Genomic DNA, 15,057 nt, shown 5'->3' with positions numbered 1-15,057 from the left:
GACACAAGACAGGTTCAGGAATAATTAGGATTAGAAACACAAATTGCTTTTAGGTCTGTTTTAGGAGTATCACTCTGGGGCAGAGATCAGCACACCACTCCAGTTTCTGTGGGCTCTTCTAGGCCCTTGGATGTCTGTCCATACTGAGGTAAGAAGGGTGAAAGGCCCTGATCCCCAGGGACTCTTTCAATTTCCCACCCAGGGAGGTCTTCCTTATGCCACCCCAAACTTCCTGCTGTAATACTTAATTTAGAATAATTAAGTAATTAAATAAACTTTCTGCTGTAATACTTAAAATAGAATAATTTTGTTGTTTTCCTTTCATTGCTGAACACTAGAAAGATAGAAAAATGCAGTTAGACATCATTAATTGTAGCACTCAGGGGCAGGGGCAATTGGATCTCTGAGTTCAAGGCAGCCTAGTCTACAGAGTGAGTTCCAGGACAGCCAGGACTATGTAAAGAGACCTGTAAAGTGTGTCATAAGTTGCCCATGTCAGTCTTGACCCAGTCTGTAGCCTAGGCAGGCCTTGAACTTCAATCCTCCAGTGTTGGCTTCTTCTGTATCAGGAATTACACGGGTTTGGCTTAATGTACTTCCTTCTCTGCTTTTTTTCTCTACAGTGACTTAAGTGTAGGTGTGATTGCTTGCACTCTCAGGTTCTTTCCATCCAGCATTAAGAGCACAGCTCCAAGGTCCCTGCAGTCATACTCCACCCCTTGTCCTGGGCTCAACATTTTACTCAGAGGAGACATGGGTTCCCACCTCCTGGCAGTGTGCTGTGCCAGAAACCCCTGGAGAGTAGGAGCGCCTTGTGTGTGGAGCACAGATGCTCATGGGAGGAACACTTCCAGGGAAATACAGGGAACTAGGAGGGAGCTCATTTGGAAAGCCCCTGTAGTCATGCATTTCATAGTGTTGATTAGTGTAACCAAAACAGCCTCCCATACCATAGTGACAGCTTCCACACTGTCACGCTTCATGGGAGGCAGCATGCTCTGTACCACCTCCGAGCAAATTTCCCAGGATCCTCCTCACCTTTATGTTCCAGGAAGACTGTTGAGGTTAGAAAGACACCACGACTAAGTGTCTGGACAAGGCAAACAGTCATCCTTTCTTTCTTTTTAAAAAGATTCTGTTTTCCTTTTTTGTTTGTTTGTTTGTTTGTTTTGTTTTGTCTTGTTTTTGAGACAGGGTTTCTTTGTGTGTAGCCCTGGCTGTCCTGAAACTCACTATGTAGACCAGGCTGACCTTGAACTCACAGCCCTGCCTCCCAAGTTTGGGTCACCACCAGCATCAGCATTACATTTGTTTGTTTGTTTGTTTGAGACAGGGTTTCTCTTATGTAGCCCTGACTGTCCTGGAACTTACTCTGTAGACCAGGCTGGCCTCAAACTCAGAGATCCACCTTCCTCTGCCTCCAAGTGTGGGGGTATCAAAGGTGTGTGCCACCGCTGCCATTAGTTTTACTTTTAATTGTGTGTGTGCCCATGTATCTGTGTGTGGGTATGTGCACATGAGTGTAGTTGTCTGTGGTAACCAGAAGAGGCTGCTGGACTCTCTGATACCGGAACGATGAGTGGTTGTGAGTCACCTGACAGGGGTGCTGAGAACTGAACTCTGGTCCTTGTAAGAGTAGTACTTGCTCTTAACTGCTGAGCCATCTGACCTCCCACAATGAAGGTGTGTGCTCAGTTACCCAATTGATGAAGAGCAAGTAAAAGAAAGGCATTGACTTAGAACTGGCATGTAGGAGAAAATTCCTTGGGGGAAGGTGTTTGTGTACCAGAGGCTAGAGGTAGAAATTAGATGGATCATGTGTTACTGACGCCAGCTTCCAGGGTTAGGAATCCTCTGCTCTTTCTCTCGTTCTGTCCATTATGGAAAGGAGAGAAAGTGCTGTGCGTGTGCAAGCTGTGTCTTCCTAGCATCCCGTGCCTTCCAGGAGATTTCTAAAACAAGGGGGCAGAGGTGCTCATCCATGATCTGTGTGATGGGGTCTACAGAGCTGCACTGTCTCCCTGGGCTCAGGGGTAAGTGTCTGGCCGTCAACCAATACCCAATTGAAAAAAAAAAAAAAGAAGAATGACTTGAATATATTCCCAAAGTTCCTGAGGACAGGACGTGGTAGAGAGTGTAAGTGATGGTGCACACCTTTAATCTGAACACTCAGGATACAGAGGCAGGTGGATCTCAGAGAGAGAGAGAGAGAGAGAGAGAGAGAGAGAGAGAGAGAGAGAGAGAGAGAGAGAGCAAGCCTTACTTTGTAGCACTGGCTAGTCTGGAACTCATCATGTAGACCAGGCTAGACTCAAATTCACAAAGATTGTCTTACCTGCCTCCAAAGTACTGGGATTAGAGATGTGTGCCACCTCATTACGGCAGCGATGGAAACTGAATGTCTGAAGCCTCTGTTTTCTCAGCTGTGAAATGGGAGGAATGAGTGTCCACTTGCTGACTGGTAGCCACAGGGAAAGGCAGTCAGACAGGGGCATGAGGCATGAGGATGCAAGTTGCTCTGACTGAGTGTTCCACTCCCTAACCAGAAGAGGTGCATCTCTCTTCCTGGAGGAAGGCGAAGAAGAAAACACTCAACCAAGTGCTTGGCATACACCAGGATGCTAGGAACAGTCAAGAACTGTGGGTAAGGTAAACAGGTTCAGAAGAGCCCTTCAATTTTGGTTCTGAGAAGTCATGCAACTGTTGCCAAACTCAAGATGAGGGGAGGGGGCTTTGGGGTGAGGACAAAGCCTGGCCCTCCTAGATGAATTCAGAGACAGAGAAACACGCCAGGAACACTCTATGGCTCTTTCAGGCAGGGGTCCCTTCAGATGCCTCGTGCACTGGAGAGATTTCCACCCTGCCGGCAGCCCTCTCTCTGCTCTCCCTCCTTCTCTATCTGTTCTGTCCTGGCTGACAGGTGAGTAGGGGCTGGTCATTGAACTCACATGGAACATGGAGGATATGGTGCCCTAAGCTGAACACAAAAGTTCACACAGGGACTGCCTGTTGCCAAATGATCTGCTAAGAAAAGAGCAACCCTAGGAGTTCGAACTCCGGGCTGGGGGTGCAGCTCTGAGGTGCTCAGCATGGGCAAGACCTTGGGCTTGGTCCCCCAACACTGTGAAAACAATACTGCAAAGCAGGGGCACTGTGGTGGAACCCACGCCTTAAGGAGGGCCAAGAGCCACACATATGGTTGACTACAAAAGTGGGCAGGATGCCATAACTTGTGTCCCACCCCCAGTAGGCGGCTCCACTTCCCTTGGGAAGCAAATAATAAACCTTAAGCAGTGGTGGCACATGCCTTTCATCCCAGCACTCGGGAGGCAGAGCCAGGCGGATCTCTGTGAGTTTGAGACCAGCCTGCTCTACAGAGCGAGTTCCAGGACAGCCAGAACAACACAGAGAAACTCTGTCTCAGAAAACGAAAGCAAGCAAACTTAGAGGTCATGGAACCCAAATTTCTTGTCATACACTTGGGGATACTGGAGCACAAACGGAAGAATGTTTCCATCACACGGGCAGTTGCCATGATAACAATAATGACACCTCAGTCCTTTTTCCTCAGCAGAATTCACTCTGTGCACCCAAGCTGTGGCAAAAAGCAATTATAAATCCCAGACTGCCCCCAGCCTCCCTATTCCCCACTGTGGTTGCAGTTTTAGAGCTTGGCTGTGGCCAAGCGTCCTGTTTATTGGGAGCCAGAGAGAGGGGCTTATCACAGAGGTAATCGGCCTCCTGAGGTCAACTAAGAACAGCCACACTTCCAGACATTCACTCGTTTATTTATTATTTATACCACACCCACTTCCAAAAAAGTTTTTGAGGTGGCTCACCATAAAAGCCATGCCAACAGTGGAGTTATTCCAAAGCGAATAAACGTCTGGACGGCTCAAGCCTTTCATGATCTCAGACTCCGGTAGAAATTCTGTTGTTTTGTTAAGGACAAAAGAGGGGGTTTTGCTTTGTTTTGAGACAATATATAACCCAAGCTGACCTCAAACTTGAGATCCTCCTGCCTCAGCCTTCCAAATACTGGCCTCTGCAGGCTTGTGCCACCAAGACTGGCTCTACAAGAAGCCTTTGATCTCAATACTTAAACAGGTCAGCATTTGAGTGTGGCCATTGAGGGGGCCCAGGCATTTCAAGTAATTAAAGTGAGGGCGCTGGCAGAGTGGACACGTAGGCAGTGAAGATTTTAAAAAAAAGCCAAGAACAAATGTATGAATTCACCCCCCACACACACTTCCCACCTTAGCCTGTCTTCTGTTGCAGTGACAAAGTACCTGAGACAGGGTTTATAAAGGAAAGAGATCTAGCAGGATATGGTGGTACAGACCTGCAATCCCAGTGCTTAGAAAGCTAACCAAAAGAATCAAAAGTTCAACAAGACCATAAAAAAACAAACAAACAAACAAAGGACCAATATGCGTGGGGGTAGGGGCAGCACTGGAGAATGGAAAACGTCACTGATGATTCAGGTTAGGAATCCTGAGAGCATGACACATGGCAGAAAGGAGGCAAGTAGGTGTGAAAGAGGCAAAACCCAAGGCTTTGCCGAGGCTTGCTAAGTACCTGCTCCTGTAGATTGAATTCCACCCCTGGAGTCGGGGAACTCACTCCTGTAACTCCTCTTCCAGGCCCCATCCCCAGTCATCAAGCACCAACATGCATTTCACTAGAAGAGGTCCTGATCATATATGTGAGGCTCTAGGTTTGATTCCCAACAACACAAAAAGCAAAGCAAACCTATAACATCATCTACTTAAGCAGCATTATTAGAGTCTACTGTGTGTGGGGCTCTCTATGGAGATTATTACATTATAAAGCCTCCTTCTAGGAGCAGCAGTGAAGAGGGCTGCACTGGACACAGCCCCTCCCTGTTTCCCAGACTGCACCTGGAGCACTGATAGAGCAGCAACCTCCCTTCTACCTTCCCAGGCAGCTGCTGGCCCTGGTAGAAGCCGGTCTCCACAGGGCTTCCTTTTTGCCTGCTGGGGCAGATTGCTGCCACGTAGCTGTCCAGGCTGTGGGTTCTGGATCCCTGATCCTTCAGACACTGGTAAAGTACCCTACAGCAAGGCATACGATTGATTTGGCTTCAAACAGGGCAGAATGTGATAGGTTAATTTTGGTGGCTCAGTCTTTGATGGATAGGAGATGGCGGTGAGAGCCAGCAGATAGACCAAGTTTTCTTGTTTCTTCTCGGCAGAGATACCCCATCCCACAGACAACCAGCAGTGTCTCCATGACAACGTGCTGCTGCCATGCCCTCTTTTTCTCTCCCTTCCTAAACTGAATTTTAAGCCTCAATAAAAGTACTGGTCCCTGAACTGGACTCTAGCTCCTTCCCCCTTTTCTTTTGAGACAGAGTCCCACTGTGTAGCCCTGGATGACCTGGACTTGGAAGTCACTGTGTTGACCAGGCTGCTTTCATACTCAAAGATCCCCAGCCTCTGTCTCCCCAGTGCTGGGATTAAAAGGGTACACACCTTTTGGGTGTTTGGGCTTCCTTTTTAAGACAGCCCTTTCAGACTGTCATTGCATATGAATTACCTGGAGATCTTACCTGATTGCTGAAGCACGGGGTAAGGCCTGATGCTGCACACTGTCGAGTTCCCAGTTGACATCAATGCTGCTGGTCCAGCAACGTAGTCCAAGGGCAACAGAACCAAGATACCGCCATAAAGTTCATTCCCTTTCATCTCTGGACAGAACACTGATGACTGGGCATTTGCCTAGCCTGCTAACACTTTCTGAAAAGGAAAAAGACTTTGAAAAAGAGACCATCCTGGATAAAGGCAATGCCCCTTTCCTCCGTGAATACTGCAGGGAAAGTGTATGCTATGCTTAGCTGGAACCACAGGCTGGGAGGGGGCTCAGTGGGTAAAGTGCTCACTGTCAAGCATGAAGACCTGAGCTTGGTTACCCAGAACCTATTTGAAAAAGCCGGTATAGTAGGGATAGTCACATCCTAGGGATCAGCTGCCTAGGTAAAACACTAGCTCCAGGTTCAGTGAGAGACTTGGTCTACAAACAAACAAGCAAACAAACAAAAATAATAGAGTGGAGACTGTCATGGTTTGAATGAGAATGGTCCTCATTGGTTCATATATTTGAATGCTTGATCACCAGGGAATGGAACTTTTGAAAAGATTAGAAGGATTAGGAGGTGTGGTCTCGTTCTTGGAAGTGTATGATCTGGGCTTTGGGGTTTCAAAAATCCATGCCCAGTGTCTCTCTCTTTCTCTGCTTCCCTGCCTATGGATCAGGGTGTTAGCTCTCAGCTACTGCTCTGCCACCTGCCTGCATGTCTCAATGCTACCCACCATAATAATAATGGACTATCCCTTTGAAACTGTAAGCAACCCCCCAATTAAATGTGTCCTTTTTATAAGAGTTGCAGTGGTCATGGTGTCTCTTCATAGCAATAGAACAGTGACTAAGACAGAAACCAATAAGGAAAGATGCTCTGAAGTCAACCTCTGGCCACATGAACAGGCAAGGGCACCCAGCACACACACACACACACACACACACACACACACACACACACACGAGAGAGAGAGAGAGAGAGACAGAGAGAGAGAGACAGAGACAGAGACAGAGACAGAGACAGAGAGAGAACTCCACTGTCTTGTGGTCATAACTTAAGGAGGAAGGACCTAAGTCTTTGGTGACACAGTTGAGCTGTCAAACTAACCCTGAAGTGTTCATGGTCAATTGCTTGGCAATTCAATGTTCCTATTGTTTAAGCCACTATTAGGCAATGGGTCACTTATTCCAAAAAGCCTCCAGGTGATAAGATGACAGCAGCAGAATGAGATGAGCAAGCAGTCAGAGACACACAAAGTGAAAACACAAAGCATGGTCTGTTTTCCCCATAGATCATCAAAGTCACCTCAGCAGGCTCCAGCAATCCAGACCTTCTTGGAGCTTGCTAGGCAGGCCAAGGGAGAAGGGCACCCCAGCAGTAGCAGAGAAGGTGAGAAGGTGTGGAGAAGAGAGAGAATGTGGGTTAGAACTGAGAGGAGACAGATTTGGGGAATTAAGAAGAACAGAGGGGCCTGGAGCCAAGCAAGGAAGTCTCATTGGTTGAGTGGGAAGTAGGGAGCCAATGAAGGAGATACAGCAAAGGGAGAGAGGCCAGCCTGGAAGAAGTCAAACAGGTTACAAATTTCCAGTTGAAGGGGTGGGGCTTAGTGGTAAAGCACTTGTCTGTCATGCCCAAGTCTGCAGATAGATAGATAGATAGATAGATAGATAGATAGATAGATAGATGAATAAAAAGTTAACCACATATTGGGCTGGGAGGATTGGTCAGCAGACAAAGTGCTTGCCTTACAAGCAGGGCATGCATTAGATCCCTGGATCTCACATAAAGCAGGCAGCACCTGAAGTCCTAGAACTGGAGAGGTGGAAGCAAATCTGCCAGCCTAGCCTATTTTGTGTGTTCCAGGCCAGTGAGAGTCCTATCTAAAGAGACAAGGTATGTGGGAGGGTAGATGGGGGCAGAAAGGATCAGCAGGTAAAAGCACTTGCTGCCAAGATGTTCTATCTGAGCTTGGTCTCGAGAACACACACAGTGGAAGAGAGAACTATTAGGAAGCTCCACCCAGCCCCACTCCTCCCATTCCAGAAAGCCTGCCATTGGTGGCTCCTCCCCTGGAACTGCTCAAGCCCACCTACAGGGCTATTTACCTGGCCCATAGATCTGCTGTGCACTCTCTTGTTCTCTCTCTTGCCTCCCTGAGAGTCACCCAGGAGTGCTCTGCTTTGCTTTGCTCTGCTTATTAAATCTGGACATATTAATTTGGTTTGATTTGACTTATTGCATCGGCGATGGAGGAACCCAATAACTGGGGATCCGGTACTTATCAAGAACCAACTCTTGAAAAATGTTCTCTGATCTCCACTACTGAAGTGTGGCTTGTGGGTCATCCCATCCTTGCAACATACGAACAAATAAATGCAACTAAGAGTTCTCGTTTTGTTTTGTTTTTAACAAGATGGATGACATCTTGTGATGGGGCCAAGGTTCTTCATCTTGTTCCTGTTGTAGCCATCTAAGGTCTGACTCAAAGATGACACACATACCCTTATACTTCTCTCTTACGTAAAAGTCTGTTAGAAAATTACCCAATCCTGTCCCAGAGACTTGAGGTCAACATGCCCCAGCTAACTGCTGATTTTGCTTTTGTTAAACTGCTTGCTTGCTCTACTTCTCCCTGCAACTGCCAACTTGTATATGGTTTTTGCCTTTAAATGATCTCTGCTGAGCTGGGCAGTAGTGATATATGCCTTTAATCCCAGCACCTGGGAGGCAGAGGCAGCTGGATCTCTGTGAGTTCAAGGCCAGCCTGGACTACACTTAATGCTTATAAAATAGGAGGACTGTTTGTAACTTTAGGAGACACCAGGTATTTCTATGTTAATCGATCAGGAAAAGTATCAAAAAGAGAAAAACAAACAAACAAAAAAAAAACAAAAAACAGAAACATAATGCAGATCATTGATGCCAGTCTCTGGGCCTCTAATTCTCTTTCTCTTTGGATTAACATAGGACCTTGCATCTTAAACTCTATGAACTATTTTGTAAAACAAAGGGTTAATTCAGTCAACTCAATGCTCCTTAGGACAAGCTACACCCTTTCAGAGCAGGATGAATCTGTGATTTGACTAATTTTCCAAAGACCAGTGGGGAATGTGACAGGGCCACTAAGGTTCCTCCATCTTGTTCCCACAGCAGCCATCCAAGGTCTGACTCAGAGCTGACTCTTCCCCAATACCCATCCCAGCCAGTCACACACACACACACACACACACACACACCTCCATGAGAAAGTCCCTTAGAAAATTACCCAACCTTGTCCCAGGGACTTGAAGTCAAAATGTCTCAACTAACTGCTGGTTTTTGCTTAATAAAGGCTCTCAAATTCAGCTCTGGTTTTGTGGTCCTTTGGGTCTTTGCCTCCATGGATGTTTGAGGAATGAGACACCCCAAGTGGTTCTCTGACTTCCACCCACATGTTTGTACATGTGTACTCACACAGGTATGAACATGTACACATATGCACATACACGCACACAACGAAAAAAATAAATAAACAAAAACAGATAATTGGGCCACAAGAGGAAAGGTGAGTATTGAGGACGTGTGTGTGTGTGTGTGTGTGTGTGTGTGTGTGTGTGTGTGTGTGTGTGTGTGTGTGTGTTTGGGGAATGCAGACATGGGATGACCCAGATGCAAAAGGAGGAAATCTGAATCGGTAGCAAGACTTGCTCAACAAGCATACGCTAGCGTGTTTGGGCCTTCTCTGGGGACTCCTCGACTCTTTCTGCATGGCCAACAGAGAAAGTCACTAGCTGTGAGGAAAATCTAGGCAGAGAGCACACCCTTCCATGGCACAGATGAGGGAGCTGAGGCCCCAGGAGGCCTGAAGTCATGCTACAGAGTGAACTGGAGGCCAACTATGTTGAACCTGGAAGCAGCACCCACCCCACCCCCGACCCCCATCCTCAGGCTCCACCCCTGCACACACCCAACCCCTGCCTGCAGTTCCTTTCAGAACCACAGGTGCCTACAATCAAACAGAACAAAACAAAAGACCCCCAGGCCTACCTGGCTAATACAGCCATGTGTGTAAAGCTCATCAGTAGGGCCTGATCCCCAGAGTGAGGAAGCTGGAGATAAAATTCCTTAAATACTTGATGCCTTGTAGCACTCTTCCAGAATTCCCAAGAAACCAAACCTTAATTTAGAATAAATAAATACAGGCCAGCTTTGAAGTTGTTGGAAATAAGGGAAGTTTTATGGGCCACAGAGGTGAAGGAGCTCTCCATAGTTTGGAAGGATTTTCACAGTAAGGATTTTACAGACTTGTTACCACTGAATCAAGATGACACACTCCAGCCTTGGTCTCCCAGGATGCCCTGGGTTCAAATCCCAGCTTCATCACTTACCTGCTTGGGAATGCCTCCAGAGCCTCCTGGGCTTTGGATTCCTTGTTTGTAAATAGAGCAACAGCAGTCACCAGCTCCCAGGGCTCTTGTGAAGATTAGATGACACTGCTGTCTAGTGTGGGCAGGTCCTGGCTGCCATTTCCAACACACACACATACACACACACACACACACACACACACACACACACACACACACACACACACACACACACACACGATAGTCATAGAATTAAATGAGTATCCCAGGCACAGAGTACTAGCAGCTATCACTGTAGGCACCAACCATCTTGGTAGGAAGAAACAGCCCCGCCCTCCCCAGCCTGACTGGGCCTCCTTGCCTTTAGGCCATTCTCCTTTGGGTAGATGCTTGCTGCACTCTTGTTCAGAAATGTGGTCCCTAGGCCAGCAATAGCTGTCAGGTGGGTGATGGTTAGGAAGCTGATTCGAGGCCCCATCCAAACCTACAAAAGTATCATCCTTACTCTAACATGACCTGTGGAGGGGATTCTGACCAGTGTGAAAGTCTAGAGAGCTCTGGAACAGGCTGCCAAGAGGTCTCTGATGCTCTTGATTTCCAGAACACCTGTCTTCCCACGGGCTGTCTTCCCAAGCCCCTGCTTTCTGTAGGACTTTCTGTGTGTCATCCACTTCTCTGTCTCTTGTTTGGTCTGACAGGGCTAGACCCATGGGAGACCGTGGCATTGTCCTAGGTGACAAGAAGCAGGAACTGGTGGTACATCTTTGGTGAGGTCTCAACTTTGCCCTCCATGTGATCCTCTCCAAATCCCTGTGGTTTACAGCTTCTCCCAGAACACCAGCTCCCCCCACCAGAGCCAGTCATGGGGCTGGCTGTGAGTGACTAACCCTCAGCACCCAGTTCCGAGAAGCTGAGATCGGCTAACCCCTCAGTGAACCAGGGGAGGGACCGTCCATTTGTTGCTGATAATTCTCTCCACTGACAGCTTTTCTAAGTGACAGGACTTACCAGCTTGGTCAAGGGGCCCCATAAGCTCTAGAAGTTCAGGGAAGTCTCTGTATTGCCACTTAACAAGTCCTTGACATCTCTGGACTCTCATGGAACCAGATGGAAAGTGAGAGGAGCTCTCTGTGGCTCCTCTGCTTAGGATGAACATGCCTGGGTCAGTTGGAAAGAAAGATCTGGAAGGTCAAGCTGGGACATTCAGACTTGGTGCTCTGAACTTCCACTAAACCAGAACCCTTGCAGTATGCCAGTAAAGATCTGAGTTGTCCTCAGAGTATAAAATGCATAGCACATTGTAAAGGCTTCAGGCAAAAAAAAGGAACAGCCAGACAGTGGTGGCACATGCCTTTAACCCCAACACTTGGAAGGCAGAGGCAGTGAGTTTGAGGTCAGCCTGGTCTACAGAGTGAGTTCCAGGACAGCCAAGACCATCCCACAGAGAAACCCTGTCTCAAACAAAACAAAACAAAACAAACAATAAACCAACAAAAAATAAATAAAAACAAAACAAAACCAAAAAAGCAATGAAAATACTGCATTATTGTTAATTGTTTATTGGAATGGTAATATTTTGGACACACTGGGTGAAATAAACTACTTTATTAAAGTTAATCTTACTGGTTTTTCAAGAAACAGTATTTTAATTTTATCTGTATTTATGTGTGTTTTGCCTGCAGGTATGTCCATGCACTACATGTGTGTGTTGTGTCCTTGGTGGCCAGAACTGGGTGTCAGAGACCTGTGAAATGAAGTCACAGACAATTATGAGCTACCATGTGGTTGCTGGAAATCAAACCTGGGTCCTCTGGAAGATCAGACAGTGCTTTTAACCACTGAACCATCGCTCTAGGTCCTGGTTTATTTTTATTTTCTTTATTTATTTTTGGTTTCTTGAGACAGGGTTTCTTTGTGTAGCCCTGGCTGTGCTGGAACTCAATCTGTAGACCAGGCTGGCCTCAAACTCAGAGATTTGTCTGCCTCTGCCTCTGCCTCTGCCTCTGCCTCTGAGCACTGAGATTAAAGGTGTGCACTACCATCACCTGGCCCTGGTTTTTTCTAAAAAGAAAAAAAAATTGAATGTGTCTCCATATTTAAAATATATTAAAATGCACCGACATTATACCACACAGACATTGAACACTTCTAAAGCAGTGTAAGGGAAGAATTAGAGGGAGATGTATATTTGTTTTGTTTAATGACAAGGTCTCTCTATGTAGTTCTGGCTGTCCTGGAGCACACCATGTAGACCAGGCTGGCATCAAATTCAGAGAAATCCTCCTGCCTCTGCCTGCAGAGTGCTAAGTTTAAAGGCACTCTACCACACTCGGCTGAGATGTAGTTTGGATTGGTGCTCTGTCGGGGTCACAGTTTCACCCTTAAGGAAAGAGCTCACCAAGGAAAACATCAGGAATAATTCACAGAGGTGTGTTTTTTTTTTTGTTTTTTTTTTTTTTTTTTTTGAGATCTCTCTGGTTTTCAAGGTTGACCTAAGATTTCTAGGCTTAAGAAATCCTCCTGCCTCAGCTCCCAAGCAGCTAGAACTACAGACATGTGTGCCACTGGGTCTTACAGGTTTTGCCTGTACCTGCAACGAAGGGCAGCATTTAAGTGAACAACAGATATTTGGGACATGACTTAGGGTTTATTTTAACCCCAGTTAGTTGAGCCCCAAACCCAGGTCTCTGTGGTGTAAGGATTATAAGTCACATGGCAGAAAGATAAATAAAGGCCCAGAGTAAAGAGACACGGTAATCCTGAAAAGATGTTGCAATATGTTTTCCTGACACAGTAAATTTCCCCCATGGCACCGAAAGCTTTGTTTGTGCGGTTTAATGGCTGGACACTAAAGAGAATGTTAGCAATGGCAGACAAGAAGAAAGTTAGCAACCCGGGCCTCTGTGAATGGCCATGGAAGCCCATAGCCATTGGCCATGTGGGTTTGGGGAATGTGTCTGGTTTGATTGCCAGGCTGGCTTCTGGTGAGATGCCAGCCTAATGGACCCACTTCTGATGCTGTCTCCCTTGAGTGTGTCCAGCCCCTGCTCTGACCAGGTGTCTGTTTAGGCAGAGAGCCAAGGTGACAGTCAAAGTGAAAAGGCACAGGGTTGAGTCACTTGCGTGAGCTTGAGCTCTGGGCAGCCCTATATTCAACCATTGTTCAGCAGCTCCAGAGGGGCCTCTACTCTAGGATTTGCTGCCCGATTTTGAGAGAGGGGCAATATGTCATCATCCCAGAGTACCATGCTCCTAGCCATGTCTCATGGAGCACCAGGACTGCGTGGCCAGTGTTTTTTGTGTGGAAGTTGCCTGGGCTATCTAAATAATCCACCCTGTTTGTTAGAGTTTTGGAAAAAGACCAAACTTCCTTCCCCTAAACTCTCATGACACAAGCAAACAAATCTCCCCAAAGCCCTAGCATTAAACGGACATGGAGAGGCAGGAAAGATGGCCCAGTGGTTAAAAACACTGGCTGCTCTAGCAGCCCCATGGCGGCTAACAACCATCTGTAACTTCAGTTCCGGGGCATCTGACACCCTCTTCTGGCCTTTGTGGTTACTGCACGCACATGGTGCATATACATATAGACAAAGCACCTATCTACATAAAATAATATAATAAAATAACAATAAAATAATAATAAGATGATGATGGTGATGAAGACTTTACTTGTGGAATGAAAAGTTGAGACACTGGGACAGTTAAGACACTGGGACAGTTAAGAACAGACTTATCTGTGGTGCGGCAAGGTTCACTGAGCTTTCTTAATGGAAGCCTCTTGGTTTTGTACTTCCACTAGGCAGGGAATCTGTGTCATCTCTTCCCTGGGAGGGATCCTCCACTCAGAGTCCTGGGCTTTCTCACCTGGTCTGGACTGATAGGTTTTCTTACCCCGATATTAGGTTCCTCCACCAATGCAGTAAGCCAGATCAAGCCAAATTAAGAAGACCAGTTTTGCCGGGCGGTGGTGGCACATGCCTTTAATCCCAGCACTTGGGAGGCAGAGGCAGGTAGATCTCTGGGAGTTCGAGGCCAGCCTGGTCTCCAAAGCGAGTGTCAGGATAGGCTCCAAAGCTACTCAGAAAAACCCTGTCTCAAAAAACCAGCCCCCGGTAGTGAAGCAGTGGAAGGGAACAGGAGAAATCACGTCGCCTGTCCAGAGGATGGGGATTAAATACCCTGTAGGCATGGTCTTGAACTTCAGGGAAGAAGCCTGGGCTTTGGTGAATTTTCTGAGGGGATGGAGTCTGGAGAGGGAGGAGTGGAGCCTAAAAGGAGTTTCTAGCCCAACACTGACCTGAGTATTTTAAATTTATTTCAGCCTCTTCATCGCCATTCTTTCTTTTTGGCGGGGGTAGGGTGGGGGGTGGGGTGGGAGTGGGGGGTGGGGGGTGGGGGGTGGGGGTGGAGAAGCAGGGTAACTCCCCCTTTCTATTTTTTATTTGCTTGATAGTGGAATTAAAAGAGAAGACAGTTTAAGAACATGCCTATAATTTGGGGAAATTTCACGATCTAGTCGTGTTTGGAATTAAGTTTCTGGTTTCAGTATGGAAAAGTATTGGGGGCCTAGTGAGTTGTTTGTTTTGAGACAGGGTCTCACTTTGTGGCCCTGGTTGGTCTGGAGCTTCCATGTAGGCCAGGTTGGTCTTGAACTCACAGAGATTCATCTGCTTCTCCTCCGGAGCACTGAGTGGGGTTAAAGGCCCCACTATGAGGTTCCTTTCCATCTCTGAGTAGCTCCACGCCTCCCTCTGCACTGGACAGCCTTTGCTGAATGCACCGTCTATGTCAGACAAGTACAAACCACAGCCGAAACTGACGTCTTCTTATGTAATGAAATGACTTGGGAAATATGTGCGTTTCCATGACACTAACTCTGCAGTTTTTAGCCACAACTTGATATACAGAACTACATCTGTGGTTACTAGGGAACGCTAGCATTTCAAGCTGTAATTTCTGTTACATAGCAAAGCAGATAGGAAAACCATCAAAGAGACTCACAGCTTCCGACAAGGCAGACCCCAGGACAGCCTATGAAAACAGCTGCTGCCTCAGTGAAGGACTTCCTCATAAAACCAGTGATGAGACTGCCAAAGGCATCTGACCCCA

General features: G+C 46.9%; 1 protein-coding gene across 1 annotated transcript in view; it reads left to right on the top strand.

The window, feature by feature from the left end:
* Nucleotides 1–11,800, top strand: part of Zdhhc19 (zinc finger DHHC-type palmitoyltransferase 19) — a 62,274-nt gene extending 50,474 nt beyond the window's left edge. Inside the window, exon 9 of the mRNA XM_035444632.1 lies at nucleotides 11,628–11,800. Coding sequence (XP_035300523.1) covers nucleotides 11,628–11,780 — 153 coding nt within the window. The 3' untranslated portion in view covers nucleotides 11,781–11,800. The remainder of the gene's footprint in view (nucleotides 1–11,627) is intronic.
* Nucleotides 11,801–15,057: the final 3,257 nt, after the last annotated feature.

The sequence above is a fragment of the Cricetulus griseus genome, chromosome 4 (genome assembly GCF_003668045.3).
Source record: "Cricetulus griseus strain 17A/GY chromosome 4, alternate assembly CriGri-PICRH-1.0, whole genome shotgun sequence".
Classification (NCBI taxonomy): domain Eukaryota; kingdom Metazoa; phylum Chordata; class Mammalia; order Rodentia; family Cricetidae; genus Cricetulus; species Cricetulus griseus.
This window is presented reverse-complemented; position numbering and strand designations above follow the sequence as displayed.